The sequence below is a fragment of the Parasteatoda tepidariorum genome, chromosome 8, assembly GCF_982258835.1.
Source record: "Parasteatoda tepidariorum strain Cologne lab strain chromosome 8, Ptep-v5.0, whole genome shotgun sequence".
NCBI classification, from domain to species: domain Eukaryota; kingdom Metazoa; phylum Arthropoda; class Arachnida; order Araneae; family Theridiidae; genus Parasteatoda; species Parasteatoda tepidariorum.
This window is the reverse complement of record NC_141762.1, coordinates 7,822,452-7,845,163: the sequence shown is the minus strand read 5'-3', so window position 1 is coordinate 7,845,163 and position 22,712 is coordinate 7,822,452. Positions and strand designations below refer to the sequence as shown.

Here is a 22,712-nt window from a genome sequence, read left to right as displayed (position 1 = left end):
ATGAGGACATTTCAATATCCTAACCTTAACATCAGCTGATGATGATACAAATGAAAACTGTAGTTCTAAGAGAAAGAAGTACTTCAGAAACAGACATTTCATGTTCAAAATCTTAGTCTGAATGAGGACATTTCAATATTTTGGCACAGCAATTATACATTAAGGCCTGGATAATTGCCCCAATAGTATCTTTTGCACCACATAATGACTTTCAGCAGTTCAAAATACTTCTAGATTATTCAGTTTTTAATATCAGCATTTCCAAAGCTGCGTCGATTTTCACCGTTCGCCGGTGGAACTCAACAACCAATTTCTGTCATTCACAGTAACATATACAGTGTAACGTCCCATATCCGGACGTCCCTTTTCCGGAAGGGTCAATTTCCCGGACACTTTTTAACAATCAAAATAAACAAACATTTCTTCATCTTCCCCACTCTCTTAAAAAAAAAAAAAGTATTTTGACAGGTTTTTTCCTTTCTTAGCTTCTAGTGATCTATGCATTAAACCCATAAATCAACAGAAAAGAGAACAGAAGATCTACCAAGACCGTACCGTTAGTAACACTCCTCCTCTGGAATGCAGGAAAGGGAAGGGGGGAGATTTGTTTTCAAAAGAGCACAATTGAGTCCCCTCCCCCCTTCTTTCCTGTGCAGCTGGCTAGTAAAAGAGGCATTTCCTGGAACCTTTTTGATAAAGTGTTAGGGAAAGAAGTACTGTGAAAAAGGGTAAACACAGCAAACGTTAAAGTGGAGGGGGAATCCCCTTTAGTCACACAAGAAAAAATAAAGAGAACCCAATCAGCATGCCACGCCTTTATACTTGATTGATAGCCAATGACAGGAGAGAAAATAAGAACTTGTCACTTCCCCCCCCCCCCTTCAACTTGAATGGCAAGTAAGAAGGAAATGAATTTTGCTTCTTCACCTACCCACCTTAATAAATGAATGACGGGAATTTCCCCTTCTTGCTTGAAACGTTCTAGTTCAAAATGGCGGAGAGAGCAATTAATATTTTCATAACTGTAAATTTTTTTAGTTTCCTATATTTATTTTTATAATAGCAATAATTATTTTTTTTTAAATATTTTGTTTTTGATTGATTAGATATCATTCTAATACTAAAACATTATTGCCCGAAAAATAATGTTATTTAATTTCTGCTTCTTAGATTCAGATCATTTTAATCTCTGTTTACCTTGGGGGTCTATTATACGGAAAAATCGATTATCCGGACTTTGGAAAGTCCCGCTGATTCCGGATACGCGACTTTCCACTGTATATTGTTGCTATGCAACAAAACATGTGATAAATAGTTATTGAGCCTTTCACTTTTATGTTAGGTGTGAATCTTTTCTTTCATTCTTACTAACAAAAAGCAATTTAATCATAACATAGGCTTAAAAACAAAAATCTTAAATATTTCTGAAAAAACACTACAATTGTATTCTAATCAATTCTATAAGAAGAAAAATGTAAGTGAATGTATCAATGGCTCAATTATTTTTATCACAAATTTTATATTGCATTTTTGTTTCCTTCTACAGTTTTGAACAACCTGAGACAGCATGCAGGTTTGCTTCCTGAGAGTTTAATTTGGGGATACATTGTTCAACTGAGTTCAGTCTTAAGAAGTATACATGCTGCTGGATTAGCGTGTAGGGCGTTTGATCCTTCTAAAATCCTTGTCACTGGAAAATCTCGGTAATCCTCCTTTTATTCATTAATTTTTTTAAAATCAATATGTTCTTAGTTTTGTTGTGTTGCAGAGCTTTTACCATGTTGATTGTGTTGATAGTTTTCAATTGCATATGCATGTAATGCATGTCAGTCATGGCTTAAAATTAAAAATGGTCTTCCAAATTTGATTCGGACCACCATAAAATAAATTATCAGTGGTTTTCTGGACCAGTAATTACTATAAAAGGGTAGTATACTGTTTAATATTTGTTTATTTTTGGAATTTTATTTTAATAAATGAAAAAATATTTTAAAGCAAATATAATTGTAAAAGAAATATATTTGTGAAGGAAATGAAATCTGTAAAGAATATATAAAATAAAAAAATGACTACATTTATTATAAAACTTAAAGTATACGTTTTATTTACTTATTTAAATTATTATTTATTGAAAGAATATGAAATTAATATTCTTTTAAATTCTCTAATTTTGACTTGTATTTTCTTCACAAAATAGCATATTTCATCTTATTAATGACATCACATATTCTCTGCATTTTAATCTTTTTATTCAAATCCGATTTATTAACTTTTTAAGGAAAATTCTAATAGAGGCACATTAGCAAACCAGTGACAGTGTATATGGACTAGTAATGTCCTTTGAACTAAATTTACTTAGTTTTAACCCCTGGTGTTAGTATTTATAATGTGAGAGTGAACTTAGACATTTTCTTAACATTAGAACTGATATGTCGAGGTTGGGTTACTTCTTTTACCTGTGGGTAACGATTCTAGGGAGATCAAATCCACTGATGTTATTCTTCAAATTGGCACCAATCTGATTGGCAATTGATCGAAATCAGTTTAATAGTCTCTTAGAAATAAATGTTTAAAAATCTGACTTCTTTGGGGTGCAAAAAATACGCAAAAAGTGAAATGATCTTTAAAAGGTCCAAACATTTGACCACTCTCCTGATTAAATTATTGAGATCGTATTTCCCAGATTGTGACTACCCCCTATATTTTGGGAGTCAGAAATCTGAAACCAGCGGGAAAAAAGGTATGCTACCCCCCAGATGCTGAAGATCAGAAATCCAAACTTGTAAGAAAAAATTTATATTTATTTGAAAAAGGTCCGTTTTTTTAATTTATTCATTGCTATACATCTATTTAAAAGCATACACTGTAAAAAATTTCGCATCAAATTACTATAAAAAGTACCGGCATTTTGGGTAAATCATATGTAAAATCTATTTTAATGTAACATTATATTGAGTTAGTCACTTAAAAATTCATCTGCATATCCATGATTACGCCCTCCAACTATAAAGCTTAAGTCATGATATGTGAAAATTCAACCATTACATCAAAAGTTATTGAGGTGTTTGTGTACATAGTACTTAATGCTCATTTTTAAAATTATTAAAAGTTTTGTGAAGAGATTTCCCCTTGCTCCTAATTTTCTTAAATATTTTATTTTACTTTCTAAACATTTTGCTTATAAATTAGATTTCATTTCTGACTGTTTAAGAGTATAAATAATAAATTGATGAGGGGCCACATTCGAGATTCAAAGAGGACTATTTTGAAATATCAAATCTTGTAATGTAAATTCATTTTTCAGATTGAGACTCAATTGCTGTGGTATTTTTGATGTTTTAACGTATGACTCCAATCAACAGCACAATCTTAAGCAAGTTGTGTCAAATTTTCAGGTGTGCAGTGTTCTTTTTAAATGCTCTGAAAATGTATTTTGCATAGTAGAGTGTTTCTTTATTCTTTGTTTGTTTCGTTTCTAGCAAGAAGACTTAATGGCATTTGGCAAAATAGTTTTAGCTCTTGCTTGTAACACTTTGAATGCCTTCAAAAGGAATACTCTAACCAGTTCTCTTGAGTTGGTGTCTAGGAATTATTCAGCGGATCTGAGAAACTTAATACTGTAATTATTGTTACTACTTTATTTATTTTCTTTTTTTAAAAAAAATTATACAGTGAAACCTAGATTAAGCGGACACTCTTGGGGGCGAAGAATTTGTCTGTTTAGGAGAAGGGTACACTAATAATACAAACTCCACCATAAATTGTTTATCGAATAATTGTAATGATATAGAAATAATTAAACTATATATTATAGCTATTTATATTGCATTCCTGAGAAACTTTTACGCTTTTCGACTAAGTGTTTTTCTAGTGGTGGGATCAAATCAATAAAATTGAGATTGTATGTTTGTGTTTAGTAAAAGTTTTAGCAAAGAGTAAAAAACACAGTTCCTTTCATATATATATGTTTGAATTATTCGAATGTAATAGTAGGCAAAATCATTTTAAATTGTATTTATTTAATGAAGAATGAAATGTGATATTATAAATTTTGCCACCACATTAGTATAAAAATAAAATCTTCCAGGAAAACTGGAAGATTTTATACACGATTACAAATATGATACTGATATTTATTTAAAATTTTTTCATCAATTTCATAATTTTTTTTTAGATAAAAATGTCTTAGTTCATCCATAAAAGTTGGAGCATCATTTATTTAGTTTTGGTTCATTTTAGAAAGCATAAATTGAGTATCAGTTTCTTCATTTTGATTATCGACCTCATTATTTGCGACCATTTCAATAATTTCGTCCTTATATAAATCATTCTTTTGACATTCAATATTCTTGTCAATGCTTACGATATGCCTGGATCAAGCGATTAATAGACCAACGGTAGAAGTATATTCCACCATTTGGAGGAAATATTGCAACTTTTACATTCTTTAGATTAATGTGATGTTGAGACGTTGCACAAGAAAATGAACTTTCCATATTTTCAACCCATTTTGTTCAAGCAACCACTGTCATTAAGTCCTAGGTCATCCATGCTTGTGAATTTGCTTTTCATTGTATTCCAAGACTTAATAAATTTGTTCCTTTGAAACACCTGGGCTTTGCTTTTTCTATAACTCATGAAGACTCTTGTTCTTCTGTCACACTCTGCTAAAAAAGACAAATCTCATTAGCATTTCATACGTCCCCAGATGCATAGTCCTTAAATAAGGAAGGTAGTTTCTTCAATCATTTTTTAACCATGTCAGCATCCACAGAAGCACACTCTCTGCTTAGTGACTTATAAAAAATCATGCCTCTTTTGGAACTTTTTTAACCATTCATTAGAAGTTTTAAAATCCTATAGTCCCAATTTCCCAGTTGTCTCTTAAGATTTTTCCTGAAGCATTGGTCCTGATACTGGATACTTGTTGCTTCTAACTTGAGTAAACGATTAAAAAACACATCTGTCAATTTTAAATTCAGGTTCCGTTTTCTGAAGGCATTCCAATTTGTTTCTCTTTTTAATCTTTGCACCACATCTTTATTATTTTTTTAATTACGTGTGCAGCCTGAGTCTTAAAGTTTTAAAGTGTTTGGCCAATTTTCGGACACCGCATTTTTGATGTTTGGACTAAGACTTCAAATTTTTCTTTCAAAGTTAAAGCGTGGCGAGGCATTATTGAACAAAAAGAGATTTGCTCAATAATAAGGATCTGTTAAAAGTTTTATCTCAGATACTCCTTTAAAATAATTTCAGACGTTGCTGCAGAGAAATGAAAATGTTTTTCCTAAATGCACAGTTATTCAAATAAGTCATACGATACCAAATAGATACTTGTATTCTTACTTCACTTTCCCACTTGGTTCCAATCAGTAAGTTGGTTCAATCAGTAAGTAAAAGTGAAAGGAGAATCCTTTAGTACTCCTTTCCTAAGGAGACTCCTTCCCTTAAGGAGATCTTTTAGTACTGAAATAACTTAACTTTATTTTAAATTATGGATAAGGTAAACTTTACATGCTTTAAAAAATGGTAGATACATACATTATTTTTTAAACTGTAAATTGAAATAATTTTAAAAAAAAATTTAGGATAAGTGATGTCCTGATTGAAAATAATGTTTCAGGGCATAAGTGACTGTCGGCGTCTGGTAACAGGAGTATCTGCTGTGTGTAGAAGGCACATAATTTTTTTTTCACAGAAGATTCACGAGGAATTTTTTAAAAAAATGCTCGTAATGAAAAGGGTGTCTTTGTAGGAGTGTCCGTAACATGAGGTTTCATTGTAATAATTGCTAATACTTTGAATGTCTTTAAAAAAAAAAAAAAAAAAAAAAAAAAAAAAAAACACTCTATCCAGCTCTCTTGAATTGGTGCTCAAGAATTATTCAGCTGATCTATGAAATTTAATTCTGTAATTATTATTACCATCTTTTTATTTTTGTGCATTTCCTAATAAAATTTCTTCTATATATACTTTGATAATAAAATAATTTCTTTCTAAATCTGGATTTATTGAATAGTTAAATAATAATAATCAGTTGTTCTAGATCCATACTACTCTGAATATGTTGTACATAAGTTATTTCAATGCGGTGTACAGCTCTCCTTCGAAATATTAGAATAATTGAAAAATTTAGCATTGAAAAGTCTTACTTTATTCATTTTTTTTACTTACTTAAATTAAATTACAAATTTAGCGAGTCAAACCTAAATATTTGTTTTAAACATTAATAAAATCAAAATAAAGCATAAATTAATTACACAATTTATTTTTGAAAAAAAAAAGACATATTAAAATAAAATTTTATGTGGTTTAAATATGTTATAGAATATTTCATTATAAACACTGAAATTCATTTATAAATGGAAAAGAAAAGTTATTTTGTAGCATTGCCATTGACATATAGCTACTGCATATCAATGTTTTTGCATCTAATAAAAAAGTTTTTGGCCGTCTTTTTTTTCCCCTCCAAATCAGCTGAAGTAGAATAAACATTCATTTTGCCACTAGTTTAGCTTTGTTTATTGGACTAGTTCAGCAGATGAATAGAATATAATAAAGGTAATTATAGTAATGGCAAATGTAAAAAATTTCAAGCTGAACTGCTTTATAGTGCTCAATAGCTTTTGATTGTGTAGAGAAACTTCAATTTTTTTTTTAAAGCCAGAGAACAAAAGACGATATTTTTTGAGCCATGAGTTTTATCTGCAGAACAATAACACAACAAAGAGACAGTAAGATAGTTATAACCAAATTAACTAACTTCTTTTGTACTGTATAGTAGTAAAACAATATATTAAGCAAGTACTTTATTTATAATGTATGTGTAATGTATATGTATGTATAAACTTTTATAATTTTTTGAAATCTCGTTTTTTTTCCCCTCTCTCCTTTTTTTGAACTGGGTTATAAGCAATCAAATATTGTGCTCCCGTGGTTCTTGTTTTGGGAGTTTGACTGTAAGTAAAACATGTATTTAGTTGTATATGTTTGAGTAGTTTTTATTTGTAAATAACTAATAGTTCCTGACAACCAGTTTTGTAAATAAAAATTCTTTTTTCTGTTTTGTTCATTTAGATATGCAAAATTTTATACTTCTCAAAATTTGAAACAAGTTAAAACTAAGAATTATTTTTCTTTTTATTCTAATCAGCACGCATTGCATTGCAGTAATAATAGATGTTGCAAAGAGGGAAACATTAGTATCAGGGTGAATATATTTTGAATAAAACAGAGTTTGTGGCTTAATAAATAATATATGTTAACCTTTTTAAATAAGAGGAAGTTAAATACAATCTTTGATAAATTACAGAGCAACATACAGAAAGAAAGAAAAACTGCACTTTGGTAAAATTGAATTTTGTATTTATTTGCAGTCAAAGTTTTATTTATTTATTTTTATTCTTATTTTGCTTAAATGAGATTTTATTAGCCCATGTTTTTTGTTTTTATCGTTATTTTTCTCGATTAAAATTTTTTTTTAAGGAAATACATATATCTGCCACTTAGGTGAGCAGTGTTATGTGAAAGATTGAAATGGAAGACAGTTAAATTTATTTCTGGTAACAATGCAGAATAACGAATATCATCTCCTTGTTAACTCATTTTTATAAAGCAATGTGTGGCCACTAGCTACCTTCTATTTTAACATAAAAAATGTTCTTACATTTTATTTATATAAAATAAACCCTGCTGCATTTTTTAAAGGAATCCACATTTTGTTCACAACACATTGTTTTATTTTCTTTCTTGACAGCTTTAAAGTTAACATTCATTGTTATTAGTGATGTTAAAGGATATTGCAATTTATTCTTGCAAAAACTTGTTCTAACATTCCTGTTGGGGTCATTACTGTTCACAATTCAGTGAACAGTAATGACCCCAACAGGAATGTTAGAACAAAGTGCACAATTCAGTCTACTATGTGTAGACAAAAGCATTCTACTCTAGCCGTGTGTTTTAAATCAAAATGGTTCAAAATAAAAGAAAAACTGAGTTTAGTTTTATGAATAGTAAATATGTAAATAAATAGTAAATGTGAAAAGAGATATGTTTATTTTTCTTTTCTTTTTAGTCTTTATTGTTATTTTAAGATTAACTAAGGGTAATTTTTTATAACACTTTCATCTGCTATTATGTTTTAATGGACTTTTAACTGTATTTTTTAGGTACCTTCTTCATAATCAAGCACGTCCTCGAAGCATAAATGATATTATGCCAATGATTGGTGCTAGATTTTACACTCAATTAGATGCAGCTCAGATGCGTAGTGATGTTATAGAAAATGAACTATCTAAAGTAAGCTGTTAATCATCTTTTATTTTATTTTTTTATTTAATAATTTCAGTTGTATTATTTAAAAAGAAAAAAGATATTTTAAAGGGTTGCCTCTGGTCAAAGAATCTTAAAAATTTGGAAAAATTGGAAAATGAAGGGGAAATTTAATTAAAACAATTAAAGGAAAATACATAATTTATAGTTAAAGGTCAAATATGTTTTTTCCAAAAAACAAAGTAATAAAAATTCTTAAAAATATAGTCTAATGCTAAATTTTGGTTTAATTTATTTAAATAAATATTTACTGGTTTTTTAGGTTAAGTTAAGGTTAAGTTGTTTTTGCTCTATTTATGCAATTATATATTTTAAATTACATGAAAATTGTAGGCATTTAAAAATTAATCTTTTTTAAAAGGTTGAATATTACAGTGGTCAAAGCCATTTGTTTTCATTGTTAAGATTTTCACTATGAACATTTATACTTACAAACAAGAAATGTTTTGTGTAGTAACTAAAAGTTATCTTTGATCTGTCATAAATAACAACAAAATGTAGTATGTGTGTGTTGTCGATTGTATCACTTTACTGATATTTGTTTAAATTTTTTCATGTAATGTGTTTGCTTTGCATATACTTTCAGTACTTCTTTTTTTAAAAAAGTCGTTTATTTTTATTTTCAATAACAAGTAAAAGCCCTTCAGTGGCTTTACATTATTAAATTAAGCAGAATATGTTTTCAGTATTTCATAACAAATTATTAAAATTTTTTTTTATTATATTCAATATCATCTGGCTTAATGCTATTGCTCTAGACCATCTCACAGTAGTAAAAATTTACTACATTCAAGCAATTTTTTCCGCTACTTATCCCTTTTGAGGAATGTTAAAGAACCCTTTTCACAATATCTGTCAGTAAGCGGGTGAGGGACCACTTTCATCAGCCTGTGTAGGGACAGAGGGTGCATGTTATTTGTCCCCTGTAATCTGTCCTACCTTAAAGTGCTCGACTTCACGCACGGGTCGTTGGGCTACCGAAACAGGGAAGCCATCCTCTCTGCAAAGGATCAAAATTACGATGGTATGTTTTCAGATCATCCTCAGGGATTTTTCCCAGACTGTCGCTAATAGCCCATTGTGGAGCTCTAGTGCGACATAAGTAAAGTATCACCTACCTACCACAATATCTGTATTAAAACTGCGCAATATTGATTCAGTTTTAATAGGTGCCAAAGGTATTGAAATAATACATTGTACCTATATTAGTATAATTGATGCCTGCGAAAATTGCACCAAGTACTATAATATAAGTAATGCCTATTACCAATATTAACTAAGCATCATTGGCCTCAAAATAGTATGGCACATTTATATTTTTCTCCTGAACAAATTAGTGCAATTTCACCACTAATTTTACTTTATAGAACATAGCTTATTTCTTTAATTTCAATTAGTACCTATTATGAAAATTAATTAAGCTTCAGTGGTGTAAATAATATTTTATTTTTACTCCTTCTTTATACGAATTAGTACAATTTCTTCATTAATTTTTCTTATTACTACATAGCTTATTCTTTACTTCAATTAATAACTATTATAAAATTTTTTGTGCTTTTCAAAATAATGTGAATTTAACAAAATTTATAATTTTTTTTACTTCAAGTAATGCCTATTACTAAAATTAATCGAGCATAATTTGTCTTCACGACAGTATAAAAAGTTTTCGCGATTGAAACGAATTAGTACTATTTCTCCATTAATTTTGCTTTCCATTAATATTTCTTTTTTATTTCAAAAACCTTTAATTTCAAATTATTTAGTTTCATAAAAACACATTTTTAAAGCATAACTATAAACAAAATCAACATCTGGTTAATATAACTTTAGAGAATACTTATTTCGTAATATCACATGGTCTATCTGTGCTACCATGTTTGCATTGATTATCGAGTTTATCTGATATAACAGGTAAAAAATAATTCAATAATTGAAAACATTCAATAAACTTCATTTTTTAATGAGAGTTTTAAGGTAGCAGTCATCATTGATGTAATCTTTTAAAAATTTGAGAAATGAAATAGAACCAATAAAAGTTTAATTTAAAACAATGGGTAATGCTAGCAATGGGAAGTAATTGTTGCTTATTTTAGTAATTTGTAGTGTAGTGTGCAACTTTTTTTTAAAAGAAAAGTAGTGAAGTAGTATATATATATATGTGTGTGTGCGTATATATGTATAAAATTAAAAAAACACAATTGTTAATAGCAATTTCTGGCGACTACTTTTAATGTTAGTTTAGCAAGAAAATCTAATTTATTTTGACCACATCTTCAAATACTAATGGTTATTCATGAAATATTGATGTTTTTTTAAATTAAAGAGTATCTATTTTCTCTGAAGTTTTTGATGTACTTTATTTCTTAGGGAAAACAAAAGAGCATTAAACGTTTAACTAAATCGTTAATCAAAGTGGAGGTTTTTTTAAGCAAATTGTTTTATTAGTAATAAATATTTATGTTTATTAGGAAGTTCAAAATGGAAGATTGTTTCGCATACTTGTAAAATTGGGAACCATCACAGAAAGAGCAGAGTAAGTTTTCATTTATTTAAGAAAAAGTAATTTGCTTACCAAGACCCTACTTTTTTTGTACAAATTTTTTACTTATTCTTTGATTTCCTTGAGCCATTTTGATATGCTTGATTCTGACTTTGGTTATGTTGGCCCAAAATACTATTGATGTGAGAAACATATTCTATTTATTTTTATAATAAGCAGTGGTCAGAGTTTTCCATAGGAATGAAGAAGGGCAGGATACTTCATTACAGAAGAGGGCACTTAGAGTTTTGAAAGGACACTCACTTACCACCGTTAAAATTTATCAAAATTTCTAATATTATGTAATAACTGAATTTGATCCTCAACAGTTTTAAATTACCCTCTTGTATTATTTTATGTTTGTATTTCAAAAAGTAATTCTCATTCCTTATTAAAATAAGAGAATAATTTGTAGTTTATAAAAAAAATTTAAGGCACATTAAAAAACTATCACTGTGCCTAATTTTTTTTTTCAGAAAAAATAAATTTAGGAAAAAAGTGATCAATTGATCAATAACTTAAAAGCTTTCTTCATAATTTAAACTGAAAATTATAAAGAAATAAACATTTAACGATGTATTTTTTTTTATAAAAAAAGTATTTATTTAAAAAGTAATTTTAAGATTTAAAATCACTTAAAAAATTTATCAATGTAAAAAAAAGAGAAATCCACCCAAAAAAGAGAAACTTATAAAAATTTAAGTGGTTGTGAATAATTAAAAAAAGAAATATTTATAATAGCAATCAGAATTAAACCTGTAAACTCAGATAATTTAACCAGTGTGTAATAATCATTTGTACAGTTAATTATTTTTTTAATGGAATATGAATAAAAAGGTAGTGTTTTTAAGGGATGGTGGCTAATTTTGATGAAAAGGTCAAATAGGACGCATAAAAGGGCAAAGAGGACAGGCTGCCCTTCTAAAAATTCTTAGGGGGAACACTGGTCATAGTTATGGTTGCATAGTTTTAAATACTAGCATATTACAAAGGAGCATTAAAAAATAAAAATTAATTACACCACAGTGTGGTTGGTAGAAGAATTGGGAGTAACTGATATGTTGCACTTGGACAAATCAATTTAATATGTGAATTGAGTGCGAAAAAAGGGTTAAATCACAATTTAAAATTTCTCTGTCTACATTCTTTAAAATCACTTTTTACCTAACTTTTACTTAATCTTTCTTTCAACGGGGTACACTTTTTAAGCAGTTTTACAATATAAATATAATACTAAGTTTTGTAGTTATTTGTCTGATGTTCTTTGTTGTAATACGAATTAAATCTATACAAATCTTGTTTGAAGTTTGAAAGAAAATCGTACATCAATAGCATTTAATATTTTATTACTATAATAGGTACAGTTTTGCCTATCTTACAGATTATTAATAAAAAAATATTATGTTAGATTTTTTTTCAAGTAGAATTACGTTTTTAAATGAGCATTTCATCATTAATTTTAGACTTAATATGGACCATTCCTGGGCAGAAACAGGTGATCGCTACCTGCTCAAACTTTTTCGAGATTATCTGTTTCACCAAGTGACTGAAGATGGAAGACCATGGGTTGATTCAGCACATGTAATACAGTGTCTCAACAAGGTGATTAGACAAATATTTTTTTCTTCTTCTTTACCATCGACGGGAGGGCTTTCTGTTTACAATTATTATTATTTATTCTTTTATAAGTAAACTAACATCTACCATTTAATCGATTTTGGAATAACTTTTCAAAATTAATAAATTATAAGCCACCATCCAAACAGAGTGTGTGGTATTATTTAAATTAACAAAATTAGAATGATACAATTATGCATGAGTTAAATGCATATGAATTATGACAATTATGAATTAATGTAATTTAATCTGCAATTTTTCTATAAAATTGTAGCTTAGGGGGTAGTTCTCAGATATGGACATGCCATTCTTCTGTTAGACTACAGAATTCCGTCCCTCCACCCCATTTTCATCATAATTTTAATATTCCTGACATTTCAAAATTAAATATCTTGAACTGGGGCACCATCCAATAAATGTACAAATGTAATTGAAGTATCTTACTTATTCTATCCAATATGTTATTTCTGAAATTAAATTTTTGTAAGTCTTGTATTGTTGTTAGATAAAAATAAAGAAAAACAAATTTTCTTTTCTCGAAAATTTATAAGGAAGAATTGGGGTTAAATACTAATTTACTATTTTTTTGAAGTTGAGATTAAACCTTGTATGATGGAGATGATTTGTTTCAAAAAATTAAATTACCTTTATTCTATTTCTTAAAAATGATATTAATCTAATAGGCACAAGAAACTGAATCAGAGAATCTAATATACATAGAAATTGAACAAAAAAATGGCAAACTTGGAGATCGTTCACAAATAGATTTTTTTTTTTTTTTTTTTTTTTTTTTTTACAAAATTATGTTTAGTTGCATTCAAAACTAGTGAAATATTTTAATTAAGAATATTGAACCAAATTCTAATTTTTAGGAGAATAGTAAATCTTCAGATCAGCTCTTAACTTCAAAAGAAATTATTCCAATTGAGATTTTAATAAGTAAAAGCATTTTGAAACAAACTGAAAAATCTTATAATTTGGAGTGAATTAACTCAAAATATTTATGGAAAAAAAAGTATTTTTTATTTAATTAATACTCAATTTAATATAATTCCTTTTTCCTTTAAATTGTAATTTTTATTATAAATTTGTGGGGAAAGGAGTTATCATCTATCAAAAGGTCACCCAAGATAGAATCGTTAACACGTCTTCTGTACGAGTGAATTGATGTTTGATAATCGTAGTTGTAGTTACACCACAATACTCTCCCGCCAGAATTTTATCTGAGATAGACTTCGATGAATGGATACCACTAGTAGCCATATATGCGAAGGACCAGGAGAGCTGTATTAAGATTTTGAGCGCTTGTGGTGAGCGCAGAATTAAGTTCACCGAGTGTTGAGCATTTGCCCTGAGAGGTTCGCGTTTGTGTGTGTGTGGTCTCTCCTGCTACGCTATTAGCAGTCGACTGACTGTGTGCAGAATCCCATTGTGTGTAAATCGTAGGGGTAGTTACTCCACAAATTCATAATTGGAAAACCTGTTTCTGAAGTTTTGTTATCGCATAAAGTTTAGCTTTTATTTCAGGGATGAGATTTTTCCGCTTTTTAGCGGATTTCCGCTTTTTTCACTTTCATCGCTTGAATTTCAGCTTTTTTGTCAAAAATTCAGATTTTTCTAAAAATTTAATTTTTTTTTATAAGTATTCCGCTTTTTCAGAAAATTTACCGATTTTCAAAGAGAAACAGAAAATTTAAACTGCATAGCTACCAAACCTTTCTCATTTTTACTTATCTTAGCTGTTTTCTCTCCGTTTACTCACAGCAAATAAGATTTTCGGAATTTTTTACCCGCCCTTCAGATAGATCCGATTTTTGTAGTTCAAACGACGCTGCTTCTGACAAGCCTTTTAGAGGTCCCAAGCCTGGAATCTGCTAATATCTCAATCTCATTCACACGATTTTAATATCAAACATAGCTTATCATATTTACGTGTTGCGATTCTGATTCACGTGATTTGAGTATTGTATGTTGCGATTCTTATTTACGAGATTTAAAAATCTGATATTGTGATTCGTATTTACGCCTTTTTAAAAATCTATGTAGCGATTCATATTCACGCAAGTTTAAAATTCAATGTCTTGATTTGCTCATGCGGTTTATAATATCAGACATTGATTTTCGTATTTATACGTTATTTTAAAATAAGGCATTGGGATTCGCATTCACGCACTCTAAAAATTCATAATTCTTATTTATGCAATCTAAAAATTCCGCATCATGATTCGTATTTACGCGATGTCAAAATTATGAATCGTGATTTGTATTTACGCGTTTTAAAAATTCTATATCCCAGTTTGTATTTTCTCATTTTCAAAATCGTATATCTAGTTTCATATTCATGTGATTTCAAAATCCATAATTGTTATTCATATTCACGTAATTTTAAGATCAACTATCGGGATTCTTGTAAGAAGTAAAATTTTTTAAATTAGTTACTATAAAGATGACTGTTTTTCTAACTACGATTATTAGTATATGTAAGTGTTACAACATCAGGAAACTGGAAGGGAATATATTCAAAACTTACATTCTGTGCTTGCAAAGAAGAAAAAATAGGATTTGTCACAAGATGTTTGAAGATGGACTAACGACTAAATATAGCAAACATAAAAGATATAGCAAACAAAAGCAATCACTTAAAAAGGGATTTAATTAAATTTTTTTTTGGGAAAAAGAGTTAACTCATCATCAAAATTTTATTTATAATTCCTGTTATTAATGCTATAAAATGCAAAATTCTTATCAAATAAAAGACAATTATCTAAACAGTTGCTGATTGTCATGTAATTTTTCAAACTAAAATAGCAATTTTTGTATGTTAAGGAGTTACTATATATTTCTACTTCACTGTTATTGATATGTTTCAAAGGGCTCTAGTTAGATTAGACTATAATATGAACATAATGATTCAGTCCATTGTTAAAGTTTTTTTTTTCCAATATAATTTAAAAAGTAATATTACTGATATATTTGCTGTAAATCACATAACAGTATTTATTAAAAGAAATGAAATATTAATGTATATTCTCATTAGTTTTAATTTGCTGAACCAGGCAGTTTTTCAAGTAATAATTGTCTCTTATGTGAACTGAGGAAAAATATAATTTCCAGCTTTTTTTTTTCAATTGGTAATTTTTTTTTTCACTAAATGTTAAGTATCAATGTAATCATTTATATAATAATAGATTAGTACCAATTGTATGTCAACACATTATTTATTACCTTAAACTGTCTGAAATTTATTATTAAAGGGTTGCGCTTGTGTAAAATTTACTATTGTGGAAATTCAGCTTTTTTGCCTTTTGGCTAATCTCATCCCTGTTATTTGTAAACTGTTTCTTCTTAGTTGGATGCAGGAGTTTCTGATAAGATCTGTTTGATGGGAAGAGATGAACAGAATGTGTTGGTGGTGACTTATGCTGAGTTGAAGGCGTGTTTCGAGTCTTCTTTTGGAGAAATACTGAATGCTGCAGCCCCCAAGCATTCTTCTTCTTAGCTGTGTATATATAAAATGGTGATTTTTTTTTGTGTTCCTACCCCCTTTTCTTCTCATTAGAAATGTGTACATAAAAGACATGAGTACTTACAAACACTATATCTGCATTGTTCAGATATGTTTTTATTCTGATGTTAAAATTTATTTTTTCATATTTTGTAAAGATGTGATGTTTACATTGAATACTCAAAAGACTTTTATTTCTCCCCTTCCTTTTTCTTTTCTTCTTTTTTATTTTATTGAAAAATTTTATAAGAGTTTTTGATAAGAAACTTTTTAATGATATAATTCACGAGTAAATGATGAAACCCTGCCAAGACAGAATGATATCTTTGGATAAAGGCCTTCTATTTATTGCGTTAAGAATGTCCCAGTATTACTTCTGGATGCGGAACTCTACAAAATAGTTTCCTAATTAATCTGCCCCCCCACCCCCGAGGAATAGCTTTGCGTATGTAGAATAAATTTTTCACCTCTGTAAAATGCCTTCGTTTTTATTTTAGTTGGCTAAAGTTATTTAAAATTGAGCAACAACTTTGAAAATATACCATTTAGGAAAGATTTCTAATTCAAAATGGAATGGTGGCATTTTTAGGGGTTAAACATTTTTTCTGAAGCTGTACAAAAAATATCCTTTATTTCTTGTAGAAAAAATATAAAATGTGTACAGCCTGTTTCAGTGCTGTAATGACTCTTCTAGGTATATTTGAAGTACCTCAAGAGTATTCATAAAACAATGGTCTCTGCAGAAAACAATTTTATTTTAATTAAAATTACTCTAGATGTATTTTTATAAGTAAAAGCAATATTTATTAGCAACTATTTAAATGTCAGATTTTTAAAATGAAGTTTTTCAATCTTTTTAATAAGTTTAACCAATCAGCACCTTAATTTTTTACATTGCTGTGATGATATATGAAAAAGTGTATTTGCTGTTTAATTTAAAAAAAAAGAAAAAAATCCCTCTCTGATGTCCAAATCACACCTGAAATTTGATCTTCTCTCATGAGCCATGGATTTGAAATTAAATATAGTTATTTTAGTTTTTTTTGGGGGGATTGTTTGTGGTTTTACATTAAATCCATTTCAATTGTTTGTTTAAAATGCTGAGGTACCAACTAGTACAACTATGCACTCAAGGTAACTATGTTATGATTGTGTAATAACAGTTATGGTTTGTAATAATCTGTTAAGAATAAGTTGTTTTTTTTTCCTCTTAGCTACCAACAGTTAGGAAATTCTGTTGTTTACGGCAAATATTTAAAAAAAAGTAACACTTAAATGTTAATTTTTTATAATTAAGAGTAAATTAAGGCATAATATTATAAATTTAGGTATATACCTATATCGAATCATGTGCTAAAAAGTCTTAAAAATGTGCTAATTTGAATTTTGTTAACATTTTATGTATTATTGTACTACCAGCTAATTTATAAAAGTTGGCACCTCTGAGAATTTCATTAAGAAAAGTTTTTTTTTTTTTTTGCCAAATGTCCAGAATAAAAGAAAATTGTTTATTTATTTCTTCTTTTTTTTTAAGCTGAGATATAGATTTATGAAATGAATAACGTAATATTGAAACAAATGAAATTTTTAAAGTATCACACTCTCTTACCTGAAACTTAACCATCATTTTAACTTTTCTTTTTGCAAAACTTTAGAAAAAAGTATAGCACGTTAAATGTAAAAAATGTGTTAAACAAAATATTGTTAAAATTCCCAACCTGTTTATGAACTGTCTAATCCTTAAAGTTTTTTTTTAAGTGAAGAAGGTTTCCATATTGGTGTTATAGTTGTTTCTTATACATTCCTCATTTTTTAAAAATATAAATACATTTGTTGCTACCATTGCAGAATATAAAAATTTTGTAGGGCAAATGTTTCTTGCTTGTCCCAAATTCACTTACCTTTTCTCTTAAATTGAGAATAATCTTTTTTACAGAGTGATTCAAAATTAATTAGGGTTTGATGAATGCATCTGGAGGTTCTTCTTCGTCAGTAAATAAAATAAAATATCTCCATACCTAATATCTAGTTTTTAAGTACTTTCTAAAATACAATATTCATGGTTTGAAAGAGCTCATTTAAAACTTACTGGTGTGGACAGCTAGAAAAATATTAGAAAAATCAAAATTTACTTTTTATAAGTTAGCATATCTTTTTTGACTCCCTAATGTGAAACTTAATATTCTAAATTGAACTTCTTTGGTAAAAATGAATGATTTTTGCATTTTTTAGTTGTTTAATCGATTTCTTAAAACTATTAAGCTTTATGGTAAACTGCTCTTCAATTTGTATTGTTTTATATAATGTACTTCTTTTAATGATTTTGTATGCTTATGACTTAATTATAACAATTTTGAGTCAAATGTTTTTAAAATACAGTAGAACCCTAATTATCCAACACTCACATGAAAATTTTGAATAATCTTTTTCTAGTTTGTTTTTTTAAGAAATTTTTAAACTGTAGTTAACATTTCTACGACAAAAACAAACTTTTTAAAATAATATTATTCATTAAATAATTAACAGTAAGCCTTTTTTTTAAAAATCAACTGATGTTTGTTTCTGGAAAGAAAAAAAAAATTCTGTAAACAACTTAAAAGAATAGCTACTGACTATGGCATTGAATAAGCAACTCATTTTTTTATGAATAGGGGAAAGTTACGAAGCAACTTTGTAATATAAGATTAGCATAAGTAATATCTGTATTTTAATATTGATATATTCCATACGTTATATAAATCGCAACAAGAGATATGTTAAATTAAAGAAAATATACAAAGTTTTTTTTTTTTTTAAGTTAAATTTTTTTGTAGTATTTTGGACAAAGTCTTTAAAATAACCCCTAAAAAACCATATGGCTAAAAATACTGTAACATAGCTAAAAGTACGGGAATCTTTGTGTGACCGCATGCTAACCCAACACACTATTTATGAAACATTATGCTGATATTACTGCAAAAATTCAAAGAACACATTTGTACTGAATTTGATACTACAGAAAGCTTAGTTGATTATAGAATCATTATCCATCTTGTCACAAAATGGTGAAACGTTAGTCTTACCTAACTGGAAAAAAAATGGTATATTTTTTTAATGTATCATTTATATAATATCTTCAATATTCAATAGTTACGTAAATATAAGCATTAAGATACAGTCTTACATTTGTGCTAAATCCTGTATTTTAATTCAGAATTTGTAGTTGTTCTGATTTTCTACATAAAAAATATTTTATCCTGATTTTTAGCTTTTTGTCCTGATATTTTCATATATTCAGAATATCCTGTTTTACAAATGTGAATTTTTCAAGAATAAATTTGAAGAAACAAAAAAAATTTGGATTTTTGATCCAACATCTCTTTATGTTAATGAATATTGCTAGTGGAAGCCACAACATTTTATAGTTCCAATTAGAGTTCCAAGTTCAAAAACTATACACTTATTACAAGTTCAGAAAAAAATCCTATGTAAGATGTCTTGAAAAATATTGCAATCATTTATCTCAGCTAAGTTTTTTACGTAAGGAATTGTTTCGTTTGAGAATGGGACATAACTAGGGTTTTACTGTACTTCATCAAATGTTTTTAACTGTTTTAAAGTGCATCACAATTCATTTAAATTACCTGAAATTAATTCATGTTTTAATAATGTCCAATTTTATATCATTTTTTTCTTATAGAATTATTTAAATAAAATTTTTACTATATGGTACTTGAAATTTCCTTGTCAAAATTATTAAGCGATTTTTTTCAATCTTTTATTAAGAGTTCGGAAGAAAAGTGGATTTCATAAAAATGCATATTTCAGCTAATATCAGCCATGGTGCTTCAGTATTGGGTTTTAGCTGTTCTTTCCTTCAACTTAATTCATAGTATTTTTCAAGATTTTACTGTTTTGGCAAGTTTAAAAGTGTTTTTAAAAATGAACCAGAATTTATGACTCCATTGAGAGAGAGTCCTGTTTGGCCTTGAGAATGTTTGAAACATAAATCAATACACAAATCAATCACTAAAATAAAAAAACGCACTTCGATTCAATTTGTTGTTGATTAAATGTCTTTACTGAAGATTTAAAATACATAGTAGTTTTGAATAATAATTATTATTCAATTTTTTAAAACTGTTTTCATTTACTTATAATTGAGAGTGCTTTGTGGGAAAAATGACTATTTTTATCTGGCATTTTTGGACTTTAAATGCATGTGCTATGTAGTTGGATAGTTGCTAAAACAGTGTGAAAAGGGCATATGGACACATCTATAAATCACTTTTTCAGTGTAAGTCGTAACACAGAATGACTTTCAGAGTTTTTATTGAGAAAAATTATTTTATGTAATGTGGTGATGCAACGATATGGCCGAATAAAAGAATGTTAAATATTTATTCCTTAAGTCTTTACCAAATTATTTTAAAGATACTCAGCATTAAAGATTGTAGTAGAAATTGTTTTTTTATTTAGCGCTTTTTGAATTCTGTTTTGTCAGCGTTTGAATTATATAATCAACATGAATGGTGGAATGTTATATACTTCCAAGTTATGCTTTTAGAGACTAAAGCTTTATATGAGGTCATAATAATATACTGTTTTAAATGCATTAAAAAATTACGCTATTGTCTTTGACCGCTTCAGAAATGCTTTTTTATTTAGTTATTTTGATTTTTTTTTTAAAAATTTTGGTAGCCTTTTTTTCTGATTCTTTTGTTTTAAATGTATTTCTTGAAAAAACATTCCTTTATTTCTTCCATCTTCAAATTTTTTTTATTTTTAATTGAACCAAAACAAAAATTTCTCTTTAAAACAGGGTCTTTGAGTGTTAAGTTTTCTTAAATTTTAAAAAGTTCAAATAGTTTTTTTTTTTTTAAACATTATTTTTTATGTATTGCTCATTTAATAATAATAATCAACTAATTATCAAATTTATATTTGTTTATAAAGATTATTGGCATTAAATTAAATAAAAAATGTATGTATATTTAATAATCGAAATGAAATTTTTTTATATTTTACTAACAGTTAAAATATGTAAATATTTATGAATAAATTACAAATATAATCCAATAGTTAACAAATAGATTGTTGTATTAGTGAATATGGTTATTGATTATAGTTTATTGTTTTTTTTTATAAAAGTAAAATAAACAAGTCTAAAGGAATTTGCCTTTAATTTCAATTTTAGTGCTGTAGGGAACTCTAAGTGCAGATGACGGAACAAAGGCACATAATTGAACGAGTTAAATGTATATAATTTTTCTGTCAAATTGTATGTACCCTTTTTTCGGTCTGAATACCAAATATTTGCTACATCCCTAGTGCAATCAAGACCTTCTGTATTTTTATACTGAAATAAGTGCTTTATTGTACTGATACAATCATCTATCTGTTTTTGTGCTCTTTTCACAAAGTTTTAGCTTTATTCAAAGACAGCCTAAATCATTTTTTTTGATGATATGTGTAAAAAAAATTTTTCAAACAGATTTTTTTAATTTATATAAAACATCTTCCTGTTCTTTAAATCCAGTAAAATATCCATCGGATCCACTCTGTTCTCTCAGATTATTTTGTTGTGAATTTACAAACTTTTTCTGTAGTTTTTTTAAGATTGTTTATGGTAATTATAGGCTATTTCCATTTGTATCTTTTTGAGACTAAATCTCAGGAAGTATTGTGTTAATTAAAATTATTCTGTTTATAATAGCAGTTGTATAATTACTTCAATTTAGGATTTAATATCTATTTTATGAATGACTTTTTTTTTATCTAACTATGTTGCTTAAACTTCAATGGATAAAAACATGTCATAAGATATTTCTAAAAGTCCTATGAAAATGTTATGTTTGACGAAAGTAAATATTATTCGGTTTATATTTTATTATTTATTCATACTTTTATATCGATTCACTCTTTGACAATTGATTGTGAAAACAGAGATGTATCTGTATTAAAAATAAAGATTTTATTTTCTTTTACTTCTGGCTTATTATGTTCTTAAACTAATTTTATTACAGAGTCTTTGAACCTTCATATAGCAAAGAGGGATTCATCAAGGACCCCCTTCCAGTTTTCTATTAAATAAATTTTTTTTTAATACTTAAAACCTTCTTAATATGTCTCACTCTTTTCTTCGTGGCACTACAGTTCGTGTTGGATAATAACCTTCTTATAAATACAACTACAAAGCCTTCGTTTTCTTATTTTCAAGCTCTTGAGTTCTTGTTGAATTCCATAGCTTTTGACTACCCTGTATAACTTATAAGTACAGTTGATACTGTAAATTATATTATATCATGGGGTGGTTTTCCAAAACTTATTTTTGATATAGTTAATAAGTGAATAAGATTAATTTCACTCAAATTATTTGTTAAGAATTTTTTTTGGTTGCCAAATTCATATTTTTAAAATGCTGTATTCAAGCCAGTACCAGTAGTTAAACTGTTGCATATCAGTTTCCATAATAATTGAAAAAGTTTTATTCCTACTTATTATTTGCTCATTATAAATTATTTCAGGGTATCAGTTACTATTTAAAATAAAGCTAGGGCTATAAAAACCTCGCACTCAACAAAGTGCCTCTATCAGAGACATGAAGGGGTCTGCGGGCATTCATCATGTCAAAAGACCGCACGTCATGGCTCAGTTATTGCCCAGGCAGAAGCGACACTTGCCCAGAGCTCCAAATTATTGTTTTAAAGATTTCAATTTGTGGTTTTTTGAAAACTGTAA

The 22,712-nt window shown here is 27.9% G+C and overlaps 1 protein-coding gene across 3 annotated transcripts in view; it reads left to right on the top strand.

Moving 5' to 3' along the window:
* Positions 1-17,343, top strand: part of PAN3 (Poly(A) specific ribonuclease subunit PAN3) — a 43,172-nt gene extending 25,829 nt beyond the window's left edge. The window contains exons 11-17 of one of the 3 annotated variants that reach the window (XM_016066280.4): positions 1,547-1,703; positions 3,305-3,395; positions 3,480-3,619; positions 8,169-8,298; positions 10,800-10,864; positions 12,334-12,472; positions 15,837-17,343. In XM_016066280.4, the coding sequence (XP_015921766.1) occupies positions 1,547-1,703; positions 3,305-3,395; positions 3,480-3,619; positions 8,169-8,298; positions 10,800-10,864; positions 12,334-12,472; positions 15,837-15,986 (872 nt within the window). In that variant the 3' untranslated portion in view covers positions 15,987-17,343. The remainder of the gene's footprint in view (positions 1-1,546; positions 1,704-3,304; positions 3,396-3,479; positions 3,620-8,168; positions 8,299-10,799; positions 10,865-12,333; positions 12,473-15,836) is intronic. The other 2 variants (XM_016066281.4, XM_043044454.3) reach the window with 2 other exon arrangements.
* The last annotated feature ends 5,369 nt before the right edge of the window (positions 17,344-22,712 follow it).